The sequence below is a fragment of the Mobula hypostoma genome, chromosome 6, assembly GCF_963921235.1.
Source record: "Mobula hypostoma chromosome 6, sMobHyp1.1, whole genome shotgun sequence".
Classification (NCBI taxonomy): Eukaryota; Metazoa; Chordata; class Chondrichthyes; order Myliobatiformes; family Myliobatidae; genus Mobula; species Mobula hypostoma.
The window spans coordinates 124558454-124569368 of NC_086102.1; the positions used below are offsets into that span (position 1 = coordinate 124558454).

The 10915-nt window shown below is 48.4% G+C and overlaps 1 protein-coding gene across 2 annotated transcripts in view; it reads right to left on the bottom strand.

Annotated features, from left to right (window-relative positions):
• LOC134348366 (neuropilin-2-like) overlaps positions 1-10277 on the bottom strand; it is a 116993-nt gene extending 106716 nt beyond the window's left edge. Inside the window, exon 1 of one of the 2 annotated variants that reach the window (XM_063051614.1) lies at positions 9450-10273. In XM_063051614.1, the coding sequence (XP_062907684.1) occupies positions 9450-9528 (79 nt within the window). In that variant the 5' untranslated portion in view covers positions 9529-10273. Of the gene's footprint in view, positions 1-9449 lie in introns of both variants that reach the window. The other variant, XM_063051615.1, reaches the window with a different exon arrangement.
• Positions 10278-10915: the final 638 nt, after the last annotated feature.

Below are 10915 nucleotides of genomic sequence, written 5' to 3' on the forward strand. Positions count from 1 at the left end.
TCTGCAGATGCTGGAAATCCAAGCAACATACACAAAATGCCGGAAGAACTCAGTAGGCCCGGCAGCATCTATGGAAAAGAGTAAACAGTCGATGTTTCGGGCGGAGATCCAAGAGTCTCGGTGCAAAACGTCGACTGTATTCTTTTCCATAGATGCTGCCTGGCCTGCTGAGTTCCTCCAGCATCTTGTGTGTGTGTTGATAGATGAATGCCACTTGGCCCATCTGGGTTCTACCTGACCCATGCTTCCTGGAGCCCATTGTCCAGACACACCTCAAAACCCACCTGCCCTAGCACACTGCACTCTCCCTTCTTCCTGCAGTCACGACATCCGAGGAGAAGTTAAAATACAGCAAGGGAAACCCCTTGGCTAAAAGGCGAAAAACTACTCCAATGCAGGTAGATGACAGAGCCTGCATCAGTGAGTGCAGCAAATCAAGGGCAATCCCAGCGCTGTGTCACACACACACAGGGACTCCCAGATGGGAGCAAGGGGCAGTCAAACTGGCAGTCTGTGAGTGAACACTTTGAAGCAGTTCCTGCAGTCTGAATCTGAACGGAGCTCACATTTGCCGCAGACAGACTGCAGCAGCTGTTAAAATGAAGTATGTTTTTTTTCCCTAGGAAGGTAGAAGCATTTGATTTCTTGCCAGTTCAAGTCTGCTCTCAGCTCTGCGGACTCACTTTGGCCTTCCACCAGCATCCAGTTCTCAGCTCAGTCCAGTCTTCTCTCTCTCGCAGGCCAAGGCTCTCAGGCACTCTGAGCCGCCCCCCTCTCTCTCTATCTCTCAACCTCACATCCTCCTACTGGAAGTGGGAGGGTGGGAGGAAAGGTTTCTAGGAAATCACAGAAGTAAGATAGCTAGGAAGGTGATAAATAACTGGATGGCCACAGAGCAAGGCGGACAGCAAAGGCCTGCAGGAGGGATATGACAGAGATACAACCAGGAAATCACTTGAAGTGTGAATAACAATGTAAAAACCTGACTTCAAATCCCATCACAGAATTTGAATTTAATTAATAATCTGGAATATTGCTACAACCAATTAGTACTGATGACTTGAAAACTACTGGATTGTTGTAAATGACCCGCATGTATTGCTAATATAATCGAGCGGAAGGTAAGTCTCGGCCCACAACCACGTGTTTGGCTCTGAAATGGCAGAGGAGGATTTTCAGTTCCAGGGGAATGTAGGGATGGGCAATAGAAATTGACCTAGCCAGTGTTGTCCAGATCCTGTAAAATGAATGAATCAATTAGAAAGAAGGCCTCGGGCTTCTCAGCTGTGGTGTCGTTTTCAGATTTTTAAGGAAAATCCCATTTTGGGATTTGGAAGCTCAGAGAGGCTCCTGACAAATCACTCAGCTGGCCCAAAGGAGATTCTCTGCACTCTTCAGTGGGTTTCCAAATGGGAACGCCTCAGAGGCAGTGTCAGCTGTGGCTCAGTAACAACACCCGAGTCAGAAAGGTTGTGGATTCAAATCCCACGCTGGAGACTATTGTGGTTGGTACTTGCAGCGGGCAGACAAGATATTAACCAGAGCAACCATCTGCTTTCTTAACTAGACATAACAGGCCTCACAATGTAACTGGGAAAATCTCCTGGGTACACTGGCCCTGGACAAAAACCATTAGATCTGGTTATAGGGTCATGGTGATTTGGGATGTTGCTGTAAATTTCAGTTAGTTTAAGAGGTGAAGTTGGGTACCTCTGTTGTGTACTCAATTGTGTGGGGGTGGAGACTGGATGAACTAGAAGCTGGGTATGTCACTACCCCAGCTGGTGGTGTAGTGGCATCAGTGCTGGACCTCGGGGCGAGAGGTCCCGTGTTCGAATCCAGCCAGCTCCCTTGGCGATCTTCATCTGTGCCTGGGTTGAGTGTCGAGCTAACAACTCAACCTCATAAAAAAAAACCTGGAGAGGGATGGGCTCCGCCAGGTTTCAGGTGCCCAAGACACGCCGTATGATGCGCGTAAAGCCTTGTCATGACGGCACCCGACGACTCCACCAGGAGTTAAGGGCACACACACACACACACACACACACACACTCTCTCACACACACACACACACACACACACACGTGACAGACTGCTTGAATGGATACAACATTTTCTGTTTATTTACTCTCATTAAACTTGACAAACTGTTTGGTGGATTCTTAACACTAAGCTGCAAGAAGTTAAAATCGGTGGCGCAACGTTAGGGTGAAAGGGATAAGGTGGTGCAGAGAGGCTGAAGGGTGAGGATTCCAAGACCAGATCCTGGCACCTTAAGGCGCGGCTACAAGTGGAAAGATGTTGAAAATAGGGCAACGCACAAGGTTCCGGAGTTAAAGCGTCACAGAAATCCCAAGGGTGCACATCTCTGGTGGAGGTTGAGGATTATGGAAGGCAGAGAAATTGATAGCAAAAGCATAATGTCAAGCAGCGTTGGTGGAGGAAGAATCAGGGTCGATGTTTCAGGGTTTTGTTCTACCTTGGTCTCATGAAAATGAAATAAAAATTTTAGGGGAAATAAGGAAACGGGATCCTGCTCTCTATCGCCATCTGGTGGCACCTTCAGCCTGATGGGAACACTCTGGGTTCAACTCCGTCTTAGGCACAATGAGTGGAACTTTGATTTGACTCTCCAGGATGGCTGTTACCCTTTGAAACAAGGGACAATGGTGGTCAGCCTCTGCTAGGCATTGCAATACGCACAAAATGCTGCAGGGACTCAGCAGGCCAGGCAGCATCTATGGAAATGAGGGAACAGTCAATGTTTCGGGCCGAGACCCTTCATCAGCCTCCATTCTGGGGGGAAATGAACACAAGTTCGAACATTAGCTCAAAATTAAAAGGAATAAATCTGCTTTACGCAGAACTGATTGAACTCATGGATGAGGACACAGTGTCTGTCAGCTTGGCAATGTCTGTCTTTCCTCCCCCTGTGGCTGGAGGTGACCCAAACTCCCCTTTTTCTATGGCACTATGCAAGTCAGTGGTGATAAGCCAGGCACCTGGCACATAGAGCACTGAAGTTGATCCTGGAAAACCTCATGCTTTCCAAATAACACGTCAGGCCTGGGTGAGTGTGCTCCCACGACCATACTGTTTACACGCAAACACTTCCTTTATTTATTGCAGTTGGGCAGCAATCACTTACAGGAGTCCCAGTGACACAGTCTGTTAAACTGGGCAATGACAGAAGTCACTGGAAGAAGCAAGAAATTGAAGCCCCTCCATTTTTCCCTGCGCTTCAATCAGTCCAAGGCTCGGTCTGTGGTCTCAGCTCCATTCAGCTGACCACAATTTCATATTCCCCCCCCAGTACATTAGCCAAGCAAAACAGTCCATTTCGGAGTCAGGGAGCACCCATCATTTCCCACCATCGGTGCAAAGTTCCAAGGTTTAAGAAGTTTTCAAAACTTTCAGTTTTCCATCCCCCTGAAAGCCACTGGGTTATGTGGTCCTTCTGGGGGCACTTACTGTGCCTTCCATTCCATAAAACTCTCCCAAGAATTAGTGGCTGAGGTTGCACATGAGGAGAGACACAGGGGTCGAACACAGCCTCAGGAGATCCCAACAACATCACGGTCAATACTGTGATTTGAAGATCGGTGTCATAGTGAGGTGAATCTGGCACAATAATTTGCGCACAGTAAGCTCCCACAAACAGCAATCTGATTGATAATGATCGGACAATTTGTTTTATTGATGTTGAAAGAGCAATTGAGTCACAGCAACATAAACCAAAGGAACAAGCCCACAGTAGACCATCAATCACCGTGTACATTAAATCTACATTAATCTATTCTTTTTCTTCTGCCCAAGTACCCATCAGCTTCCCCACCCCCCACCCCTACACGCAGGGCAATTCACAGCGGCCAATTAACCTACTTTGGAATAGAAACCCACACGGGTCACAGGAGAAGGCGACAGCACCCAAGGTCGGGGTTGAACCTGGGGTCTCCGGCCCTACCAGCTGCGCTATTAAAAACAAATTTAACGTTAACCAGGACACTGTTATCCGTCAAGAGAGTGCTGTTTGCATCTTTTGAGAGGGCGGATCGGACCCTTATTTTACCATTCATCCAAAATACAGCCCTCTGTGATGGTGAGAGCATTCCCCTCGCCAGAAACTGGGGCAAAATATCTCGGCTGGCCCTCTTGGTGCTGCACCGGCGAATCGGCCAATACACGCAATGCCCTGAAGGGGGCGCTTGCTGCATCCAGTTGTGTCAGGGGGTCGCTGAGCCGGGAGGTGTTTGAATGGGAAGCTGGCTGGAAAGGCGCTGTGAAATGGCTCTAACAGGGAGCCCTGCGACTATGGAAGGATTTTCAAATTTCAGACAAGCCGATTATAGTTTTAAAAAAAGGAAAACAGGCTTCGGATTTCAATCTTTCCAGCAGCCTCACCACGCACTGGCATCGGGGATATAAGCTTATCAGTGCTCGATTAGTCTACGTGTGAGGAGTGAGGGGAAAAAAGAGGAGGAAGTGCCGTAATTGGAATTAGACAGTTTGTACCGTACTAATTACAGCTCATTTGCTCAGGATCTGTTATTAACCAGCTTTCTGAGTTATTTGAATTTAAGACTAGAGGTACCAAGAGTCATTGCTACGGTTATGATACTTATACAGTAAAGCCCTGGTCTGTTAAACTGTAGGCACACACTGCGGGCAAGTTTTTATTTAATTCTCTTGTAAAGGGGAGTTTGGTAATTTTACTACCACGCACCAGTAGAAATTAAAATCTCGCATTATAATACAGTTTGTGAATTATACAGCATCCTTTGTTTAACCCACATCTCACGCTCACTTGTCACATCCAAAGCTCTTCCCTTGGTTTGGCACATTCATATCACACAACACTGAAAAAACTCAACGCCATCCATGTTAAAGCCCCCCATCTGATGACAAGCCACCCTCCTGATGAAGTATCTGCTCACCACCACCGCCCGTCACCGGGGCACTTTGGATATGAGTGTGTGTCAGCAACAAGATAGACTGAGACAGCTCATGGCCATAGCAGCACCTCCCAGACTCTGCACCTCCAAAGGCAGGGAGCACTGACCTGCGTAAACACAGTCACTTCCAGGTCCCACACACAACTTGGACAGTTGTGCCAAGCTGTGCTACAAAATGATGCTGCATTAATGCCCAGCTAATGATAGCTCAGACACATAACTCTCTCAAATTGACACCATTGAAAGGAATTGTCTGGCGGGCATTATTTGAGCAGCTTTATGTTCCAGGGTGTCACCATTTCTTGGGCACAAGATCTATCCTGAGCCCAATACGGTATGCAATTACCAGGAAGGCAAGCAGGTGGCTATATTCCATTAAGAGTTTGGGGAAATTTGCTAAGTCACCTGAGACTCTGGATCAATGTACAGGATTGGTAAAAGCTGCAGAGGGTTGTAAACTCAGCCGGCAACATCATGGGCACTAACCTCCCCACCACTGAGGACATCTTCAACAGGCGATGCCTCAAAAAGGTAGCATCCATCACTAAGGACCCTCATCACCCAGGACATGCCCTCTTCTCATTGATACCATTGGAGAGAAGGTACAGGAGCCTGAAGACTCAATGTTTTAGCAACAGCTTCTTCCCCTCTGCCGTCAGATGTCTGAACGGACAACAAACCCATGAACCCTACCCATTTTGCTTTCTTTTTACATTACTTATTTATTTGAATATATTATTGTCACTTTGATGTATTGCACTGTGCATGACTTACGTCGCAGATAATAAACCTGATTCTGACTCTGAATTGCGGGAGCTTGCTATGTGCAAATTAGCCACTGTCTTTCCGTAAACCTTACCAGTGGCTCGACTTTAAAAACACTTCATTTTCTGTGGGATCAGACTGGGTTTCTGAAAGTTGCAGTGTGAAGGCAGATCTTAATTTCTAAGTGTTCACTTTCTGGACAGCTAAAGGCAGGCTTTAATTGGTGCTCTGACGCATCTGAGAGATTGCTCAATGCCAACATGGGATGGGATGGTGCTTTATCTTGACAGGCAAAGGTTGAAATGCACCGACACTCTGTCATGACTCACTCGCTAAGGCAAGTCTGCCAGCTAATGACTGGTCTTGCACCAAAATATCCCATGCAGCTTCAAGCATTCCTTCCCAAACTAAACATTGTCCTAAAAAGGTAGGGAAACATTCCATTGTTATTGTGGAAATGCCTTGAGGAGGGAAAAAAAAAATTACATTTCATTTGTTTTATTCACAGCTGAAGCATATTAGGACAAAAAAACTGGCAGCACTGCCCCACTGTGGGGAAGGCAATTTCCTAATATAGGAGGAGGTTTTTTCAGCCCATCAGCTCTATACTGGCTATCACATCAATTGTATTTGTCCATTTATTTTCTTTAAGCTATTCTCTCTCATACTCCTACTGTAGTTGTCGCCCTTACAATACAGCAATGCTTAGTTTGAAAAGAGTGAATATGTGGCGATGTTAACCCTTAAGTTTTAAGAGTTGGGAGGGACAAGATATGGAGAGCTAAGGAGATGTCACACTGAAATCCAGGGAAGAACTCTCCGTATAGCTGGAGCTAACACAGTGTCAATGTGGGACAGTGTGATGAGAGAGAATAAATAAGGGGAAGGGGAACTTACAGAGGCAGAATTACTGGGTGATGCTTATGCAGTTACAAACTTGCACTCATCCATTAACCAAGAAACAACCTCTCAAGAAGCTGAACAGTCAGACGGAGTGGGCGAGAGTTGGCTGGATCACCAGGTCTCAGGCACAGGCAGTAGACACACTACATTTATGTTTGGAGATACCTAGAAACTGAACTTCTCAAAATAGCAGGGAAAGTCTCCAGAGGGAATGGAAAACACCATTACTCAAGATGAGATCTGCAGATATCAACGTATATCATTTTTCCAGATCCATGCAACTTGCCATGGTACTACACACATGGTACAAACACTCGCACACCACTTCCACTTGTACAACACACACCCTTACAGCCATTCTCCACGTTAACCCACTGAATACCGGCAGCAAATAGACCAGAAGTCATCAAGATTGCGTCTTCATGCGTGATGTTAAAAGTGGTCTAAACCCCTGGTGAGCTAGAATGGGCATGTGACAAAAGGTACAAGAGTGAGAAAGTTATCAGGGGTTTCTGCTCCAGTGACAGTGACCAGCTGGGGTTGTCATTTGAAATGCTCCCGTTAATTAACTCGATCGCGTTGACTGTTCACTTCCCTTTCATATATACTGGAGTTCCAGCGATTCGGGTTTAATACCAGCCTCTGGCGTCTGCGTGGAGTTTCCAAGTTCTTCCTCTGGCCACCCAGGGCACTCAGGTTTCATCCCACACACCAGAGGCTAACTGGCCCCTGTAAATTGGTCTTAGGAGAGACTTGGGCCAAAAGGAGCTGATGGGAATACGAGAGGGTGCATTGAGGGAGGGATCAGTGTAGAATGTATGGGCCGAAGGGCCTGGTTCTTTGCTTTATGATTACATCTCAACCCAGACCTTCCCTGATCCTTCTACAGGTGCTATATCTGACCTGCTGTGTATTTGGAGCACTTTCTGTTTTTGTTTTAGGTTTGCGACATCTGCATGTTTTTCATTTTCACACATCACCTGCAAGAGTCCGCAACCCCCACCCCCCACACCCTGCGCTCCTTACACACTTTGTCCATCAATCCCACACAAATTGTACGGGCTGTTCCAAGATGGGGAGAACGCGGGGCATTTCAGACAGACCAGACTGAAAGCAACCTTCTGCCTCCCCCGCAGAATGTAAAGCAAAGGACTGGAGTCCCACAGCTCAGCGCTCGTTGACTTTTCCTTGTTTTAAAGGGGAATTCCCCTGCCCTCCGTAGCTTTGAACCCACCTCATGAGTCTAACTCGGTGTGCGCCCAGTGTTCAGGGGGCTGCCCATGTCCCCCTCCTGGGGCCCGAGTAAATATTGGGCTGCAGTGGGGAATGAATGAATGCTGGAGGTAGAGGTGGAATCTTGGAAGTGTTTCTGTGTTGAGAGACCCGCAGTCAGAACTCCAGGGCAAAGGCAGCTTGAGAAAAGCGAATGCTTCCCCTGCTGCTCCGGTGGGGGAACGCAGCGACGGCGCCTCGCCGTTCCCAGCTCACCGGTTCAGGATTCACCGTTCCACATTCTCGGCGCCGGCAGAATTGAGTACGCTGGCAAAGCGCGCCAGGTCTCCCGATGCGGGGAAGGTCGGCGGGGTGGGACGTGAGAGGATTTTGTTTTCAGCCGCTTCAAAATGCAGAACGGGAGGTAGACGGAGGGCGATGGGGATAGAACAGCTGGTGCGCTGGACCCCCGGGGTTAAGCGGTCGCTCCCCGTCCGGACCCCCGGACGGGTGGTCACTTTCCCGGTCAGAGTCCGGGGAATGGGCCGTCACTACCCGCCCGGACCTCCGATGGAGCTTGAGGCGTCGGATCAGGATCCCGGATCCAGGGGCTCGTTAATCCCCGCTCCACACGCCTGCTAATTTTGGGATGGGAAGCTGCTACGTTAGAACTAGAGCGGGGCCAGAGCGAGCAGAGCTGGGGCGGGGGGGGGGGGGGAGGTGGGATATTCTCCGGGTCGCTTGCTGCTCCGTTAACGCCGAGTCAACGGCTTTCTACCACGGCAACATTAGCTGCCAAAGTGGAGACAGAGACGGAGTAAACATTATTACCCGATTACCCGGTACTCCAGAGTAACAGGTATCCGCGCAGAGATCGCAGTGATAGGAAGTGTCCAGAGTCCCCGGTTACCGGCCCTGCCTCGGGCAGAACATCTGCACAACTTGCCTTGTCAGTGTACGTGACGGAGGTACAGAGAAAGGGTGAGGGAGTGGGTGGAAGAGAGAAAGGATGGAGATGCGCTTACAGAGGGATACAGGCAGGAGTGGATGCCAGCCGCTCCCACTACCACCACCCAGATAGTCAGCCTCTGTCGGGTTAGACTACCCCTCGGCTTGTACCGGCGCCTCGCTCCGTGTATCTGTACCTGTGTGGAAGCCGCCGAGAGCCGGCCGCAGCGGTGAAACAGTCAGACCCACGCACTCACCCCCTGCTCGGTCCCACTCCAAGCCAGCGAGATTGTTGTTCTGGGGGTTTGTAAACCGGGTAACTTTACCCCTCTCTTTTTTATGTTTTCCCTCTCCTTAAAAAAAGACCTATTTTATTTAACCCATATGTCTCCTTAAAACCAGCCAGGATCTCCATCTGCCGCTGGTCTCTCCGGAACACGGTGAGCAAAGAGCAGAAATGTGTTCACCGTTAACAAACACGAAATTACGTTGCGATGTTACCAACTCCCATTAAAACGCCTCGGATGGTACGATGTGTTGATAAGGAAATGTTAAATGATATGGAATAATTATGAAAGTTTAGAATGACACGGAAGGAAAACTGTTAGAACATTCGCGGGAGTGCTCGGCCCAGAGACTTGGAAAGTTTTAAGGGAGCCCTCTCCTTACCGTTCTGCCCAGCGCCAAGTTGAAGAAAACAGCAGGAACTGATCCAGAGGAGCGTCGCTGAAGACACGCTCCTGAACATCTCCCCTCCGCGCCTGCTCGCGTCCCAGAGGACTCCTTTGGGTTGTTTTTATTTTGTAAATTCCACCTCAGATCGCTTCTGGCGGAACCGAGTCCCGTTATATTCCGTGCGTTTCCAAGCCGCGTCTTGTCCCGCTGTGAGATGTGCGATCCCTCTTCACACTCTCCCTTACAAACACACACTCACGGAGGCTTCTCTCTCGGTTGATATTCCACACTACAATCTCCCCCTCTCTTCAAAAACAATTACAGAATGAAAAAAAATTGTCCTCTTTAAGCATAGGCTGGTGTCACTTCCTCTGTTAGCTGGTTTGAAGGCTTCCTGTCTCTCTCTCTTCTCCCTCTCCCTCCCGTGTTACATCCCTGGGGGGTGGTGTAACACCAAACGAGACGCGGTCAGAACAACAAGAAGCAGATATCTCGGCAGTGGAGAGATACTAAGAGTAGCGTTTGGTCGGCGATGATACGGAGATTGGTTGCCCCTTTGAAACAACGCAGTCCTCAAACAAGAACTCGCTCTCCTCCACATAAGCCCTCCTTAAAACTTAGCTCAGTGCCAAAACAGATCTAACTTGAGAGAGGGAGTACCTCTTTTTCAACGTGCAGGGCACCACTTTTGTGTTTCTTGGGATGTATTAAAGAGCTCTGACGCCTTTGAGCTCGCGTTCCTGTCTGCTCTCTCTCTCTCTCTCTCACTCCCTGTTTCTCTTTCTCGCCTCTTCCCTTCCCTCGGACTGTTCTACACGCATGAGGGCGAAGGCATAAAAAACGGAGACTATCGCATTACACACACACACACACACACGCCCTCCCAGAGCCATGATTAAAGCGAGCCAGACTTTAACGTAAGATGCGCTCCAGGTCACACTCACACGCGCACACACACACACACACACACACACACACACGGTAAAAGTCATTACTCGTTAGCCCGAGTGAACAAAATCCTTAATAAAAGCATTTTTCTCTCTTTAGTGAAACGATCAGCCGCGGAGACTGATGAGTTTGCGCAACAATTTAATTGCTGGGATGTGCGTTCGTAAGTATTTATGTGCGGTGTTTTTATAGCGTAATAACAGACCATTAAAAGACAGAAGAACTATTTGATTCATAAGGCGGGAGAGTCACGAAAGGATAATCCCAGGAAGCCGCCACTTCTCCGAGCAACCCTTCTCATGTTCGGGCGCACATTCCTCAAAGCGAGCCGTACAGTACACAGGGATTATACCGCTTGATTCTGTTCAAATGAAGCAGTGATTTAGGAGTTACAATGGGTTGTGTTACAAATGCAAGTGAACTGCAAACACATTATGCATTAAACAGGCGCCAGAAAGAATGGATGTGTTACACTCCCTTATGTCTGGATTTTTATACATCTGTCTCCAAGT